Source organism: Panthera leo, chromosome D1, assembly GCF_018350215.1.
Source record: "Panthera leo isolate Ple1 chromosome D1, P.leo_Ple1_pat1.1, whole genome shotgun sequence".
Lineage (NCBI taxonomy): Eukaryota > Metazoa > Chordata > Mammalia > Carnivora > Felidae > Panthera > Panthera leo.
In genome coordinates this window covers 63,387,001-63,405,106 of record NC_056688.1, presented here as the reverse complement: position 1 = coordinate 63,405,106, position 18,106 = coordinate 63,387,001, and the positions used below count along the sequence as shown (strand labels likewise).

Below are 18,106 nucleotides of genomic sequence, written 5' to 3'. Positions count from 1 at the left end.
CCAGACCACACAGGGGATCCCAGGAGAAGCGTGAGCCAAAAGGAGACTGGGCCTCTGGCAAGCTCAGCTTGGGGAAAAGGTTCACAATAAATTGCACTGCAGCCTCTTACCAGGTGCAGGATGGATGTGCAGAGGTGCAGGCAGCGATGGAGCAGCTGCAGAGCCTTGTGGTTCTCCTTGGCTAGAGCCCGTTGCAGGTCCAGCAGCCCATAGCATTGATCGGGGTCTTGGGGGAGCCAGGATACAGAACGCAGCTCCTGCAGAAGCCTGCAATCAATGGCTAAGCTTGTCAGAGCCGGCATCTCAACCTTCTTTCCTTGAACACTTCTGACCTCTTCCTAGCCCAGCACACCGCAGAATAAGCAAAGATTTAGAAAGATTCTAACATTCCTGGTGACCTACAGAGACAGATTCCTCTTGAGAATTCTTTGGAAGAATTCAAGCTGAGGAAGTTGCTGGTCGGGGAATGCTTTGGGAAAGGCCTGGAGTTATGTGCAAATGTTTCTACTGACTGACCTTTCTGCCAGGAGAGTGTCTCCTTGAAAGGCCTAAGGGCCCCAAAAATCTAGATGGGCAGATCAGTTTTAGGATCAAAGGTGAGGAACCTCTAACTTCTCTATGGGCTGACCATCCCTGAGAAAACCTGCTTCTGTTATCTACTCTCTCCATGAGAATTCTACATCTCTAAAAATCCTTGAAAAAGACGAAAGATCCCCAATAAGCAAAAGGTGATCATAATGGGTATCATTTATTCAGCACCTATTAAAAGGCATTTAACATGGTACTTTATATTTACAATCTCACTTCTCACTATAGCTGCGTGGTAGAAACGTTTATCCCTAGTTTTTATATCAGGAAACGAGGCTCAAGGAGTAAAGTCCTTGCTAGGGTTCAGGATTTAAATTCAGATCTGTCCAGTCTCCACGCCCTTATGCTTTTAATTACACTATGATGATTAGGCTAGACTGGAGGATTCCCAGAGCAAAGGTTTCAAACTAGTAACCCGTGGGTCAAATTCAGACTGAAAATGTTTTCATATGTTCCAGTAAGAGTTGGCCAGCACACTGTTTTAATAAAAATTTGAGTTAAGTAGGTAAAATTAAGACATTTTACAACAAAATGTGGATTTCCAGGAAATCCTGAAAAACAAGGCAGCTGGCATGCTGTACCCATATTCCCAGAGGCAACAGACAACTGGAACTCAGTAGTGACTGTCCTATTTAGATGCAGTCTCCAGACTGTATTCCCCTGCTCCCTAATGTCTTGCACCTAATCCACTACGTTTCTTCCATAGCTCCGGCTCAGGCCCTGTGGGCATCTGAGTTTGCAACTTCTATCACAGAAGAGAATTAGAGTGGCTGAGAAGTGCAAGATAAGTAAGAAAGTACTGAAAACAGGAATAACTAAGCTTTTCTTCAAAAAAAAGAACCCAAAAGGTACCATGGGAAGAGCAGAGAATTTGAATTCAGGCACCTGAGTTACATCCCTAGATCCAATACTCAATAATTGTGTGGTCTGGGGCAAGGTGATGTAGGAATACCTAATTACATGAAAATATGCTCAAGATACATTATTCATAAAAAAAACTGGTTACTTAACAGTATGTCAAGTATGACCACATACGTATATGTGATAGAAAATAAGACCAGAAGGGAAATGTGCAAAATGTTTGTCGTGGTTATTTACAGTTGGTAAGATTAAAGATTTTTTTCTCTTTGTGCTTTTTCATGTCTTCCAAACCTTCTACAAGGAACATGTTATTGTTTTTTTGTAACAATAATTCAAAAGGTCCATTGACATTGTATTTTGAAGACCTTACCTGCTAATATGCAGAAGCCCAGCTCCAAAGTGGGGCACAGCAAAGAGCAGATGCTTCCCTAGGAAAGTCCGGTGCCGGTGCAGCCCGTGCAACTTCACACTCCTCTTCCAACTACAGACCAGAGGGCAGCGACAGCATGCTACTGCTCCCCACAACACTTCTCCCCACATCCCATACTGTCACCACCTACCAAGCCAAGGCCTTGTATAAGAGGAAATATTTGAAGAACGGGATGGACTGGAGCTGCTGCCAGAGGACAGAATGGCGGTGCCAGGTGCCCAGCGTGATCGTCTCACTGCCCTCCACAGGATGGACATGCAGGATCCCAAAGGGAGAGAAGATGTAGTACTCAGGGTTCACCTTCTTGGGTGGCACCACCACCAGGCTGTAGGGCCTTTAGAAGAGAGCTCTGGTCAGCAGGAGCCCTGGGAACTCTTGCAGACGTCAGGAAGGGACAAAAGAAGGATGGAGAGGCGAAACATGGCAGCAGGAATGAAGGCAGAAGAAAGTGGGAAGAAGGGAAAGAGAAAAGAATGATCTTCAAACTCAAAAAAGGAAACAAATATTATTAATGTTTTAAAAGTTTATTTATTTATTTTGAGAGAGAGAGAGCAAGTGGGGGAGGGACAGAGAGAGAGAGAGAGAGAGAGAGAGAGAGAATCCTAAGCAGGCTCCCTGCTGTCAGTGCAGAGCCCCACACAGGGTTCCATCCTACGAACTAAACCGTGAGATCATGACCTGAGCCAAAATCAAGAGCCGGACCCTTAACCAATGGAGTCATCTAAGTGCCCCAAGGAAATAAATATTAAGAATAAATGGAAGCCAAAGATGGAAGGGAAGAAAGAAAAAGGCACCCAGCCAGGTCTAAGAAGATCATATCTCCAGATCCAGATACCTTACATTCCATCAAACCTAAGATGCCATCAGTTGTAAGCTGCAGCATTAAAAAAAAAATGAAACATTAAAATGCTGCCAATGTGATACTCCACCAATTTGTAAGATGCATCATAATTTCAGAGATGTTAAAATGTAAAAAAAAAAAAAAAAGTACATCTTAGAAATGATAAAATATGTATATCTCTAGGTACTGAAATAACATGCAGAGAAAAATCAGTGGGTGCTGTTGGGAGTAACTGAGAATGGGGAAAAGCAGGGGGTGAATAGAAGACTCGACACAGGCAAATAAAGAGGAAAACTGCAGCCAAAAGAACCAATCAAGTACCTCCGGAGCCACCTTAAAATCCTACTAAGTTCTCTTACTTCAGCACAATGCACCTGCATCCCAAAGTAAATGCCATTTATATAGTTGTATCTAGTTGCAGGAGACTGGTTAGCATAATGCTGTTTGGGCACATTCAATAAAGTATTTATCAACTTTTATTTTACAGTTTTATTTTCATAACTTGGAGCCAATAATATACTTAAGCATTAAGTATATTTGAAAGCCCTTTATAAGCTTTGATGTCCCAGTTCCTATGCCTATAATGCCTAAGAGATAAAATGGCCGTCTTCTATCTCTTCCCTCTCAACTTTCTAGAATACATGATTAAGCAAATGACTGAAGAACATTTAGATAGATCCAGAATGAACTCACTAAGTCAAGTCATGTAAAACTTTGTTTCCTTTCTGACAAAGTGACTAGATTTTCCCAAGTACTCTTTTCCCCCAAACCATTTCTTCTGAAACAAAAGGAGCCATAACTTTTTCCAAGATAGTTAAGGAAAGAATATAGGATTTAAAACTGAATCTACCTGACTCAAGTCACCTCCCTTAACCACTGGGCTGCTTAGTTTCCCACAGTTTCCTGTACTAATTGAACCCTGGCTCCCCCAAGGGGTCATTCCTTCCCTTATGACCTTCTTAATGAACACTACTCTTTCTTTTCTCTTTTTCAAAAGCTGCTTTCTTCTTCTTTTTCTCCTCCTTCTTCTCCCTCTTCTCCTTCTTCTTCTAGGATTTTAAGTAATCTCTACAGCCAACATTGTACAACCAAACTTACAACCCCAAGGTCAAGAGTTCCATGCTCTACAGAATGAGCCAGCCAGGCACCCCTAAATGCTACTCTTCCTGCACACGGTCAGGATAGAGGGTACTCTTCTCACTCCCCACAGCGAGTGCTCCTTTGGGGGATAGTTATTCATTCGACTGTGCTAGGCACTAAGGATATAGCAGTAAACAGGAAAAATTCAGTCCCTGACTTCATATGGAATTTAATTAAACCATTTATCGAGTTTCCCTTCTGTCCAAGTGCTGTGATTGGAGATGAGGACATAAAAATAACTGCTACATAGTCCTTGCCCTCAAAGGGCTCAGATCAATTGGAGTATTAAGTGATGCTAGAGAGTATTCAACTGCTTCCCAAACACCTCAAGCTCTCTGCCTTACTGAAACACGGCAAGTTCTATATGGAACTCATCATCTACTTGCCTCCATGCCTGTTCCTACTCTGGATAATTCATTCATTCATTCAACAAATGTTATTGAGTCTCTACTCTATGCCAAATTGTTCTAAACCCTCAGGGTATGCTGTTAAACATAACAAACAAAAATCCCTGCCCTGACAGAGCTCTCATTCTATTGAAGAAGAAAGATGATAAACATAATAAATGAGAGGGGAAGAAAAGCACAGGAAAAGGAGGTTGGCAATGCCAGGGGAGGACAGGAGTTTTGGGGGGAGGGCGAGGGAGGGAGAGGTGACACTTGAATGAAGACTCTAAGGAAGTGAAGAAATAAATTCCTATCTGAGTATGAATTAACATCCAGGACATACCAATATAACACTGTATGTTAACTATGTTAGAATTAAATGAAAAACTTAATTAAAAAACCTGGGACAAATCCAAGAAAAAATTGATAAATTCAAACACATTGAAAAAAAAAACAACAAACCCATTACATGTCCAAGAAACAAAAGGAAACAATAAAGGGCAGGGTTCTGCTTTAACTAATGGTGCACTAGAAATTTAGAACACTCTCACTTGAGAACAACTAGAAAAAGGCAAAATAAACTGGTAAAATATGAAAATCATCTGTATGGATACATCAGGGAAGTCCAAATTAATGCCGTGGGTTCTGGGTTTGTACCCTGGTCACATTATAGGTTGAAGCAGAAAACATGGCTTTCCTGGGTGTGGGTCCCCAGCTGCAGCCTCTGATCTTTGGCTGTCTGTGCCTACCCAAAGCTCGGCTCAGGAGCTGACAGTAAAACTGACACACAATCGCCAATAGTGGGATCCACAGGCGCCTCTGGGGAAAAGCACCACCAAATGCTAAACTCACTTCACTGGATTTCCTTCTTTGGCAGAGTTCGTCCTATAATTATTCACTGCCTTTTAGTTCTCTTGCTCATGGTTTCTTGTCTCTCCGTGTGCCTAATTATCTTTGATTGTGCTGCTTCTCTGATTATGATGGAGCTGATAGTTTAAAAGTTCTAAGCTTGTAATTTTCTTGGTGTGAGCTCTCCACTGCAGTCAGTAAGCATCCCGTCCCACACCGCCACTGTTACTGGTCAGGTGTGGTGGCTGGCCACTGGGTGTTAGTAGGTAGTTCATCACAGTCAGCCACAAGTGATCATTTCATTAACTGTGATGCCACTACATGGCATGGATTTCTAGGACCCTATACACCATTTGCACGGAGCTCAGTACTGTTCAAGGCCAAGGACATTACCAAGGCAATATCAGAATCCCATATTTGAGGCTCCTTTCCTTTCATGATATCAGTAACAGTCCAATCAGGAAAGCAGAAACCAAACAGGGCATTTCAACAAAGTGAATTTAATAGAGAGCTTTTTTTTTTTTTTTAAGGTGTCAAAGAAACAAACAGCCAAAAGGGAACACCAAGGTGGCACTGATACAATAACCGCAGGAATGGATGCCAGCTCGAGAATGAGAGGAACATAGGGAAGGGGTCTGGAGTCTCAGAAGCTATGAGCTTGGGGGAGGGGCTTGTAGACCTGGGGCCTGGATTTCATTGGAGGCACTGCCACACTGGTACTAGTGCCTTCGGAGTTTGGAGGAGGGGCAGTCAAGATACAGAAAGCTGATGGGCAGGTGCCACCCAGCTGGCACTGGTGCCGTCAGAATCATGAAGAGGCTAATTCAGAAGGTGCCCACTGCCGCCAGGGTGGAGGACCAATCCTGACAGAAGGAGCAAGCAAGGGAAAGAGGAAGTTCCTTCTCTTATCTTGCTGTCCAGTCTCCTTCTAGCACCCCCTACTAACCAAACCTAACAGGGGGCGCCTGGGTGGCTCAGTCAGTTGAGCGCGACTTTGGCTCAGGTCATGATCTCCTGGCCTGTGAGTTTGAGCCCCGTGTCGGGCTCTGTGCTGACAGCTCAGAGCCTGGAGCCTGCTTCGGATTCTGAGTCTCCCTCTCTCTCTGCCCTTCCCCCGCTCATGCTCTGTCTCTCTCTCTCTGTCAAAAATAAATAAACATAAAAAAAAAAAAAAAAAAAAAACCTAACAGGAGGCCAGTTGAAAAAGGAGGAGTAAAGTTTGCAGTCTCAGCCCCAGTGTCATGAAGTAGTGAGAGAAGAGCCAAAAGACAACTGCTTAATAACTGGCACAATGCTTTCAGTGAGAACTTGTTAAATGACCTGATCAGTAAATGCATGGATGATATGCCCCATTAGTGCTACATAAGCTCAGGAGAAAGACAGCAGTGTATGTAGGAAACAGAGCCTTCTGGGAGGGTACACGACATACTGCTGAAGAGCATGGACTTTTGAGTTAAGACAGTGCTAGGTTTGTCTGTTTCTACCACTTAGTATGTGACAAGTTACTTAACCTCTTTATGCCTCAGGGTGCTCGTCTCATGTATGGAAATAATAACAGCACAGTGCTTGGGAAAAAAATTGATTAATGGTAATTATTATTTCTGAGAAGAGATGGGATTTGAACAGGGCTTTGAGACATACATAAATTTTAGAGCTAACAGAAGAAAATGAACACCTCCTGAGTCATGTGGAAGGAGGGGACTTGTTTTTATAGCCCCAGAGCTAAAACCAGGACCAGAAGGTAGAAGTTAAAAGAAGGCAGAGCTTGGTTCAGTCTAAGGAACAGGGCCCCTTGGGAAACTCAAAGCTTCCCCTCACTGTTCAAACACCAGATTTGTGCACTGGAGTTGGAAGAGATCCCCATTAAATTCCCTTCCGAGGCTACGACCAAATGTTTCTACCATTTTAGGACAGAATAAAGAAGACAGAACCAAAAGTAGAAAAGGCTGTGAGAGCAAAGGGAGCAAAGAAGAGGTGCAGAACGGAAAGGAGGAAGCTGAGAAGGGAAGAGGGAGGCAAACTGGAAGAAAGAGGAGAAGCAGCCAGAGAAGAGAAAGGACAGGAGAGGAGTGGGTAAGGAGAGGAAGCCGGGTGGGAGATAGCATGGGAGGAAAACAGGGAGTGGCCAGAGTAAAAGCCATCTGGACTTACCTAAAGTGCCGGCTGGGAGCTACATTGAGATAGAGGAAGTGGATCTTCTTCAGGTATCTCTCTGTCTTCATAATGGTCATCACCTGGCTACCCAGGAGGGAAGTCTGAAATGAGAAGCCAGAGCTTCTCTTCTGTAACGTTTTCTTCCCAGGAACTTGTGTATCAAGCTGAGACCTGTATGATTAAAAAAAAAAAAATCAGGAGAAAAGAGACAGAGCAAGGAGTCAGCTTGCCACTGTTAGCCAGTGAAAGGAGGAGCAGATTGGATGCTGAAGAGGATGTGATGTGGTATTGTCAGAGCCTATACCCTACCCTACCACCTATACCCAAAGGTATTCACATACCGAGCAAATACCGTCAAGCAGCTATATTCACACAGACCAATCAATGAACAACCCTTCCCTTTCTGACAAATGAATAATCATTCTGGACTTCTTATGATTACTATGAAGCTATTATATAATACTGAATGAAATGGGAATATTTTGTTTTCCCAGCTCATCATCTAGCAAGCCCACAGGCCTGATTTCTCCACCACTGCTTCCTAACCTAGATCTCCTAACCATTGCCCCCATTATGCCTGCTTTCCAACTCTGCATGATTCCATGCCTGTGAGTCTTTCTTGCTCTTCCCCCATCACCACCTAACTTCTGGTTTCACATCCTTTCCTTTCCAGCCAGGATCCAATGGTGCATTCTTCAATCCCCTCAAGCCTACACCAGTACTTTCAGTCTTTTTACCCTTCAACGCCAGCCAACAAAATTGATATAAAAATTAATTTTCCAAGAAACCAAAAACTGAATACCTAGACTATACTAGTCAAGTATATAGCGATGTCACTAATTGACCCAAAGCTAGATCAACAGAACAAGTTACCCCAGAGATAACAGTGCCATCCTATTCTAAAAGTTCATATCAACAATAGGGCTTGTAACCTTGATGTTGGATCGGGACATTTGAACCGTGTAACAGCTACTGAAGTTTCATTTCCTCAACAGTTAAGAGTCCTACATGATCTAAATTGGTTCAGAAGATTACTGAACCAGGAATATCAGCTCCTCGACGGATTCCTGGTATCTGATCTCAATTATGGGCTCATGCTGCTCTGGTATCTTCATACAAGTCTTCAGGCACCCTGTATCTTTCAGTCCCCTCAGCTGCTATTCCAGACCTCTACCTACTCCCATGCCCAGCCCTGCCAGGCCCCACTTCATTCCCTTTCCTGCCTCCTTCCCTGCCCAGAGAGAACTGAGGTTCTCAGCCATCAACTAACTTCCCCTAGTTCAGCTGCTTTCCCACACATTTATCTGCCCAGATTCCCATCCTAATCCCATCCTAATCAACTTGAGAGGAAGCAATGCCCTTTCTTCTCTGTAAGAAATTCCTCCATTTGTGAAGTGGATCATTTATCCATGCTATATTTTCAATCTCTTTCTTTTCTTACTGTTAGCCTATATTTATTCATGCACTGTGCAAAAAAATTTTGAACACCCACTTCTCAAGCATTGTCATAAGGGCTATGAACATCTATCTTATTTTTTTTTTAGGAGGCCTATCCAGACACCAGTGTCCCATTATCTCTCTCTCCCTTTCAAGCCAACCTTCATGAAAGAATAGTAAAATGTGATTTCTACTTCCTTATCTCCCGTTTGCTCCTGAATGCACTAAAATCTGGCTTCCCCTTCACAAAACTGCCTGAAATAAATCACTTTCACCAACCTCCTCCTTGTTACTAAAACCAATGAACATTTTTCAGGTTTTTCTTACTTGCTTCAGTAGCATTTAATACTAACTGCTTCCCCCTCCTTGAAACTCTCCTCTTATTTCACCTCATAACCTGCAAGATATTTTGTTAATAACTTCAATCTAAACCAAAGTGCCTCTGATGTGCTTTCCGCTACATGTACACACACACACACACCCGTATGCATACACACACACACAGGAGCAGCCAGGGGAAAGGCGGTGTTCTCTTTATTATATAGCACTTATCACAATTTGCAATTATATTTTATTGGCACCAACTTATTTAATATTATTCCCCCAACTGAACTGTAAAACCCCAAAGAAAGAGAATGAGTGTGTCTTGTTCATGTCTGTATCTCCAGCATCTAGCAGTTCCTAATACGTACTGGGTCTCCAGTGATACTTATTGAATGAATGGATGTCTGGAGGAACAGACCTGGAGAACTTCATGCAAGCTAAGCCACATTAGCTAGGCCTCAGAGACTTATCACCAGGTCCAAAGAGAAAAAGCAAAGAACTTGACCCCTTTCCAACATCTCAGTCCATTCTCACTTCAGTTACATACTCCCAGGAAACATATTCAGGGCACAGGGCAGGTCTTGGAAAAAGAAAGGATCTGCTGGGGATCTTGAAGATATAAATTGTCAGCACTGTCCCCTTCTATCAGAGCCCCAGGAGCCTACCTATCTGTCCACCATTACAGCTTTAAGATTTTAGGAAAAAATTTGACCCGGCCATAAACTTAGAGCAAAAACTGAGGAAGCCAATCCAGATTAAAGGTAAAGCTACCCTTCTTCCCAGTGAATGTGTACTAGACAAGTTGCAAAGCACTTAGAAAATCAGGCCAGACTAGTATCCAAAATCTATAAAGAACTCACCAAACTCCACACCCGAAAAACAAATAATACAGTGAAGAAATGGGCAGAAAACATGAATAGACAGTTCTCTGAAGACATCCAGATGGCCAACAGGCACATGAAAAGATACTCAATGTCACTCCTCATCAGGGAACTACAGGTCAAAACCGCACTCAGATACCACCTCACGCCAGTCAGAGTGGCTAAAATGAACAAATCAGGAGACTATAGATGCTGGAGAGGATGTGGAGAAACGGGAACCCTCTTGAACTGTTGGTGGGAAGGCAAACTGTTGGTGGGAGCGGTGCAGCCGCTCTGGAAAACAGTGTGGAGATTCCTCAAAAAAATTAAAAATAGATCTACCCTATGACCCAGCAATAGCACTGCTAGGAATTTACCCAAGGGATACAGGAGTGCTGATGAAGAGGGGCACTTGTACCCCAATGTTTATAGCAGCACTTTCAACAATAGCCAAATTATGGAAAGAGCCTAAATGTCCATCAACTGATGAATGGATAAAGCAATTGTGGTTTATATGCACAATGGAATACTACTTGGCAATGAGAAAGAATGAAATATGGCCTTTTGTAGCAACGTGGATGGAACTGGAGAGTGTTATGCTAAGTGAAATAAGTCATACAGAGAAAGACAGACACCATATGTTTTCACTCTTATGTGGATCCTGAGAAACTTAACAGAAACCCATGGGGGAGGGGAAGGAAAAAAAAAGTTAGAGAGGGAGGGAGCCAAACCATAAGAGACTCTTAAAAACTGAGAATAAACTGAGGGTTGATGGGGAGTGGGAGGGAGGGGAGGGTGGGTAGTGGGTACTGAGGAGGGCACCTGTTGGGAGGAGCACTGGGTGTTGTATGGAAACTAATTTGACAATAAACTTCATATTAAAAAAATAAATAAATAATTTTAAGATTAAAAAAAAAGAAGAAGAAAATCAGGCCAGAGGATGGGGGCGGGGGGGAATTCTAAGACTAGTGTTAAAGAACTCTCAGAAGAGGAGGTCGCTGTAGACACTCTGAAATCTTGAAAGGAGCAATGAGAGCCCGATTGGGGGAAATAATTGGCACTCAAGGGGCCAGGATACCCACACTGGCAGGGCAGGAAGAAGGCTCTGAAAAGGTCAGAATGAATGTCGCATTTGCCTGAGCTGCCAACTCTAATGTGCTTTGGGGCTGGCTTAGCTCACACACAAATGTGTGGGAAGGTCCCTCAGACAAGCATTCACCTAGGAGCGTCCTGAGGGAAGAACCTGTACACAACATCCAGCACCCAGCCCTAGGCAGGCCCAGCGGAGAGGGTTAGGGATTATGAAAGAGTGAGAAAAAGAACTAAAGAAGCTTCTAGCACCATCTGAGAAAGATCTGGAAACTGTGGAAACTCAAGCTGTTTTCTGATGCCTTGGCTTCCTTATAGCTGACTTTTGATTTTCATGAATTTCTGCATTGCCTGAAGGGGATTAACACTTAGAACACTCGGTTTATTTGCAGACAAAAAGGGAGAAAGAAACAGCTACAACCAGCATAGCTTGGGGTTCAGGCTAATGCCTAAAATCAATAGGGAGCTGGCCCTAGACTTCGAAGGAGGCACCCGTTAAGTTTCTTCTTTTTCCCCTCTGCTCAAAGCCCCACTCTGGGTCCCTCACTTACTTAGTCTCTTTTCTTCCAACAGGCTCCTCCTCTGCATCATCAGTGTCCCTGCTTTCATACCGTACGGGGATGTCTGTGGCCAGTGCCAAGGGCAGGAGGCTAAGGCCATCTACCCACCAGGTCTCTTTCAAGGCCACCTGGGCACCAACAATACCCAGGCTGCGCTGTAGCTCTGGCAGTGTCAGTGGTCGCAGCCATGTAGCCAACTCCTCCCCCACGTGCTGCCCACCCCAGCAGGCCTGCACAAAAGGGCAGGCTGGGTGTGGGGGCCTGTGACGGAACTTCTGCTTCTGGGAACAGCACTCAATATGTGAGGCACTCTCTAACAAAGAGGTGTCTGGGGGAAAGGCCTGCTCTATGGCATCTAGTAGGTCCAGCTGGAGCTGGGATTGGACCCAGGGTGCCCAGTGGGACAGCTGCTCCAGGAAGGGCAGCAAATCAAGGTGACCAACAAGCAGCACACGATATGGAGGCAGCAGACGCAGCACCGCATGCAGGTAGTGCCAAGCTGCAGGGCTGCCATCCCTCAGGACAGCTGAGAACAGAGTTTGGAGCTCAGCTACCAGGAGCTCCAGCACTGTGGGCTGCTCTGACTGGCTCACTGCCTTTGGGGACTGTCTCTGTGTCCTCTGACGGTCCTGGAGCTGCTCTTCCGTGTCTGGAACACAGACGGAGTGCTGAGATTCAAGGGCTTCAGGTGATGCCTCTTCAGGAGACAAGTCCGCCTTTGGCTCCGAGACCAAGAGGAGCTGGGCATTCAGCTGCTGTCGAACTGACCTTGCCCACTGTTCAGGTTCTGACTGCCAGTTCCAGGCTCCTGGCTGCTGGGTCTCACCTGCTTGGCCCAGCCCAGAACAGGGGTGAGAGAAGGGGCCTTAGGTTCTGGGCTAGGAATGTCAGGGTCTAAGGGGCTGGGGGACAGGGGAGGGGAGGGACTTAGGACAGGGAAATGGATGGAGCTGCAGGGCAGTTGCAGGGCAGAGCCAGAACAGCAGAGGACAACAGCTTCCCCAATGACCCTGGTAAGAAGCAGGCCCAAGACAAAGGCAGGGGCCCTCTCTGCACAAGAGTTCCTTCCCACCACCCAGGACACAGTCCCCCTCACCTGGTGTAAGGGGTACAGGAGGCAACGGAAGGGAAGAGAGACTGATGTGCTGGTAAGGTTTCATCCCAACTGCCTGTTGGAGAAACTGGTGAACCAAGACTTGGGTCCCAAGCACAGGCTCACTCTACTCACAGCTGCCCATACAGAGAGACTGGCACATGGAGGAGTGATCACTTGCACAAACTGATGCACACTTGGAAAGGGCTCACTCAGAGAACTTTGGTAACAGCAAGGAACGTCACTGGGAGTGGAGCCCAGGGATGGCCTGAAGGGAGGAACAGGTGGTCACTCTGTGGCAACAAAGCCCCAGTGCTGTCTGAACATGGGCTGAGGGGGGCTCTTGGGAACAGAAAGCACAGAGAACTACATGGTTCAGATGAGGTTGGGGGGAGTGTAGAGAGGAAAAAGTGGCAAAGGACCAAGCTGGAAGGAGGAGGAGGAGAAGGAGGAAGGGGAGGAGAAAGAGGAATAGGAGGAGGAAAAGGAAGGAGAGAGGGAAGGGGAGAAGAAGAGGGGAGGGGCAGGGGGTCCCTGGGAGTGTGGGAGGAGGGGACCTTCCTGGGGGCAGTGGCAAGGGAGATCTGAGGGCAAAGGGAAGAGGATTATAAGCTGGAGACTCACCCGCAGCTCCATTCCCTCCCAGCTGTTAGAACCGTTACAGGGTCCCTAAAGGCCCGAGCCTTCACCCCAGAATTCCGGAACCCTCAGAAACCGGAAAGGGGAGGAGTCAGCATCCGTGCTGGTCCGGGGTTGCACAAAGGCAGGGCGAGGGGCTCGGGCGAGGACTGGGAAGCTGAAGCACTGCGGCCCAGACCAAACCTGCTGGCTGCCCACACGCTTTGAGAATAGGTGATCAGTCTGGCTGGGTCTGAAAAAAAAAAAATGACACGGTGATTTGGGGAAGTAGCAACCGTGAGGGCGTCGTGGGAAAGTATGATCCCTGTGCCTATTTATGCATTCACTGAACGTCTTAGCTGGCACCAAGTACCAGCAAGTTATGTCTTTGGGACCCTACCTGCACCCCATCCACATATCCACCAACCCTACCTTACCACCTCCCCCACAAGCAAACTCCTAGTAAGACAAAATCCTTGATCATAAGAAGTCCAAAATGGGGGGTGGGAAGGTCTGAACGATTTAAGGAAAGAAGGAAGGAAGGAAGGAAGGAAGGAAGGAAGGAAGGAAGGAAGGAAGAGAAAGAAAGAAAGAAAGAAAGAAAGAAAGAAAGAAAGAAAGAAAGAAAGAAAAAGAAAATTCAGCATATGACACAGTCCCACCTCTGCCCTGCAATCCAGATTTGTACGTCCATCTGCCTCCTTAATGGCTCTACTTGGATATCTGATAAATAACACAAACTTAAAATCTTAAAATGTCCAAACCAGACTTCTAACTACCACCTCCCTCCCGGTGGCAAAAGAAACCTACTCCTTTCACTGCCTTCCCCAAAATGACAAGTCCATTTTTCCAGTTGCTTGGGTCAATACCTTGAAATCACCTTAGATTTCTCTTTCCATCCCTCTCTTCCCACCTCAGCCTACCTCCCATGTTGAATCCTTTGGCAAATTCTGTTGGCTATAGCTTCAAAATCTATCCAGAATCCAACAATTCCTCACCACCTTAAGTGCCACAACCTTAGTCTGTGTCACTATCACTTCTCACCTGGATTATTCCATAGCCTTCTAACTGGACTCCCTCCTTCGACCCTTGTCCCCACAATCTGTTCTTTTCAGAGCAGCCAGTGACCCTTTTCACAGGGCAGCTCTTGTCACTCCTCTGCTTAAAACTAATGCCCTATCATCTCATTCCCTCCGGTGAAAGCCAATGTCCTACATGGCCTACAAGTTGCTATGTGATCAGCCACCTACTATCTCTCCTTCTCTCCTATTCTCTCTCCTCATCCACTCCACTCGAGCTGTGCTTGGATTACACCGAGGATGCTCCCATCTCAGAGCCTATGTATCAATTACTCTGCTTGTGTATCTATTAGGAGACATACAAGGTTTCATACAAGTTTTCTGTGCCTGTGTAACAAATTACCACAACCTAAGTAGCTTAGAAACAAATACCCGTTTAGTACCTTGTAGTTCTGCAGATCCATGTTTAGCATGGCTTGGCTGTGTTCTTTCCTCAGAGTATCAGAAACCTGAAATCTAAGAGTTGGCTGGGCTGAGTTCTCATCTGAAAACTCTGGGGGAAAATTCTTTTCCAAGCTCATTCTTGCTGGCAGGATTCAGATCCTCACAGTTGTAAGACTAGGTCCCAATTTCCTTTCTGGCCATCAGTTGGGGACCATATTCAGGTCCTAGAGGCCACCTTCCTTCCTTGCCATGTGATTCATCCACCTTCAGGCCAGCAACCATGTCTCAAACTCTTTGCAAGCTTGGAATCTTTCTGAATCCAGCCAGAGAAATCTCCCTGCTTTTAAAAAGTCCATGTGGTTAGGTCAGACCCACCCAGATAATATTGCTTTCTTACAGTCAAGTCTGCCATATAAGCTGTCATATTCATAGTCCTAGCGATTATGTAGCATATGCACACAGGGAGTGGAAAATTCAGGACCATCTTAAAATTCTGCCAACCACATATGTTGTAACAACAAAAGGACCCCAAAATACAGTGGTTTAAACTATATGGAAGGTTTTTTTCCCTCTTACATAACTGCCCAAGTATAAATACTTGAGGGCTAACGTGGCAGCCTTTCAGTTGTTCTACTTTCTCCAAGAAGGTGGTCCTTGTCTTCCGTGTCCAAGAGAGTTCACCACCATGCTGCTAGGTCCCATCACAGTCCGTGGAGGAAGAATTAGGAGCCACACCCTTACTTTTTTTTTTTATAATTTTTTTCATGTTTATTTATTTTGAGAGAGAGAGAGAGAGAGAGCAAGTAAGGGAGGGGCAGTGAGAGAGAAAGAGGGAGAATTGCAAGCAGGCCCCACAATGTCAGTGCAGAGCCTAATGCAGGGCTCAATCTCATGAACTGTGAGATAGTGACCTGAGCCAAAACTCAAGAGTTGGACACTTAACAGACTGAGCCACCCAGGCACCCAAGTAGGAGGCACACCTTTACTTTTAAGGGCACAATCTGGCAATGCACGCATCACTCAAACACATGGACACACCTAGCTGCAAGGAAAGCTGTAAAATCTGATCTTTATTTCCAGTGGCCATGTGCCCAGATAAAAGTCAAGAGTCAGTTAGTAAAGAAAGAAGGAGACAATGGATACTGAGGGACAATGAGAGGCTTATACCACAGGGAGCACTCTTCCAGATGTCCCCAAGGCTTATTCCCTCATTTCAAGTCTCTGTTCAGAGACCTTATCAATGAGTTCTTTGACTATCCAGCATAAAATAACAACACTGTTCCTACCTTCCTTACCCTTTCTACCCTGCATTATTTTTCTCCACAGCACTTAGTACCATCTCATATAAATACTTAATTTGCTTACTGCCTATTTCCCTTGACCAGAAACATAAGTTCCGTGGTGGCAGAGATTTTGATTGCTCTCTGTTGCATCCCCATTCCCTGGTGCTGGCACCATGAGTAGGTGATCAGAAAATATTTATGGAACAAATGCATAAATGTATAGCAGTCTTCATTGATGAGAAAGGGGATCACCTCTGGAGTCAGACTGTCTGGATCGAAAACCTGACTGTACCACTCACTAGTTGTACGGTATTTTGCCTCCATTTCAATTAAAAAAAATTTTTTAATGTTTATTTTTGAGAGAGAGAGAGAGACAGAGTGTGAATGGGCAAGGGGTAGAGAGAGAGGGAGATACAGAATCCGAAGCAGGCCCCAGGCTCCAAGCTGTCAGCACAGAATCTAACATGGGGCTCAAACTCATGAGAGATCATGATCTGAGCCAAAGTCAGACACTTAACCAACTGAGCCACCCAGGCACCCCATCAAAAAAATTTTTTTAAATAAAATGAAGGTAATAACAGCATTTACCTAACAGGGTTGCTGTGAGGATTAAATGAGTTAATGTACGTAAAATGCCTAGAATAAAGCTCAGTGAAGCTATGTGTTTTTCTTGTTTGTGGCACTCTACCAAGTGCTGTTTAGGTAAAGGTGGACAAGACATAATAGTGTTCAGTGAGGGCAGCAGCCCTTCCTGGAAAGGGCAAAGAAGAGTCCCAGAGTCACAGCAGGCCTTGAAATTCATGGCCCTAAAACAATGGTTTTCCAGACAGACAAGGACAGAAGGGAATCATGTTCAGTGGCCTCTACTGAGCCCTCAACACTGCCTAAAAATTGAATTATAGTTTTTCTGTCAGTCTACTCTTCCATTCTGTGAAAATTCTATTTCATACGTGTACTCTTTCATCTTCCATTTTCTTGTTTCACTCTCCAATGATAACTTCATCTCCTATTAAAAAAAAATTAGATGCTGTTTCAGAGTTCTTCAGAGAAACAGAAACAATAGGATACACACACACACACACACACACACACACACGTAGGTAAGTAGGTAGGTAGATAGATTTATTTTATTTTATTTTAGAGAGAGAGGGCATAAGTGAGGGGCAGAAAGAGAGGGAGGGGAGAAAGAGAGAATCCCACAAGGAGAGAGAGAGAGAATGAGAGAAGAGGGACTCACCTGAAGCAGGGCTAATTTTTTTTTTTTTTTTTTTACCTGAAGTGGGGCTCATGCTCACCTAAAGCAGGGCTCGAACTCACTAACCCTAGATCATGACCTAAGCTGAAGTCAGATGCTTAACTCACTAAGTCACCCAGGCATGTCCCTAGATAGATTTATTTTAAAGAATTGGCTCACATGATTGTGGGGGCTGGCAAGTTCAAAATCTATAAGATAGGTCAGTATGCTGGAAACTCAGGCAGGAATTAATGCTACGGTCTTTTTTTTTTTTTTTTAAGTTTGTTTACTTATTTATTATTTTGAAAGAGGCAGAGACAGCATGAGCAGGGGAGGGGCAGACAGAGGGAGATTGAAAATCCCAAGCAGGCTGCACACTACCAGTTGCAGAGCCTGATCCAGGGCTCAAATGCACAAACTGCAAGATCATGACCTGAGCCGAAACCAAGAGTCAGACACTTAACAGACTGAGCCACCCAGGCACCCCAATGCTGCAGTCTTGAGACAGAATTCCTTCTTTGAGAAATCTGTTTTGCTTTTATGGTCTTCAACTGATTGAATGAAGCCCACCTTCATTAAGAGTAGTTTCTGTCATTTAAAGTCAACTAATTACAGATGTTAACCACATCTATCAAATACCTTCACAGCAATACCTAAATTAGTATTTGATTAAATAACTGGGCACTGTAACTTAGCCAAGTTGACACATAAAAACTATCACACATGGTATTTAAAAGAAACTCTCTTAGGGCACTTGGGTGGCTCAGTTGGTCAAGCATCTGACTCTTGATTTCACCTCAGGTTCATGATCTCATGGTTTGTGGGATCGAGCCCCACATTGAGCTCTGCGCTGATACAGATGGGATTCCCTCTCCTCTCTCTGCCCCTCCCTTCCT

The 18,106-nt window shown here is 44.8% G+C and overlaps 1 protein-coding gene across 20 annotated transcripts in view; it reads right to left on the bottom strand.

Annotated features, from left to right (window-relative positions):
- DNHD1 (dynein heavy chain domain 1) overlaps positions 1–18,106 on the bottom strand; it is a 92,870-nt gene that overhangs the window by 66,564 nt on the left and 8,200 nt on the right. For 7 of the 20 annotated variants that reach the window (XM_042906048.1, XM_042906055.1, XM_042906050.1 and 4 more), the window contains exons 1-7: positions 13,237–13,760; positions 12,616–12,880; positions 11,511–12,345; positions 7,247–7,420; positions 2,010–2,213; positions 1,820–1,930; positions 111–267 (exon numbers count right to left, since the gene is read on the bottom strand). In XM_042906048.1, the coding sequence (XP_042761982.1) occupies positions 111–267; positions 1,820–1,930; positions 2,010–2,213; positions 7,247–7,420; positions 11,511–12,345; positions 12,616–12,679 (1,545 nt within the window). In that variant the 5' untranslated portion in view covers positions 12,680–12,880; positions 13,237–13,760. Of the gene's footprint in view, positions 1–110; positions 268–1,819; positions 1,931–2,009; positions 2,214–7,246; positions 7,421–11,510; positions 12,346–12,615; positions 12,881–13,236; positions 13,764–18,106 lie in introns of those variants that run through there. The other 13 variants (XR_006193811.1, XM_042906063.1, XM_042906064.1 and 10 more) reach the window with 6 other exon arrangements.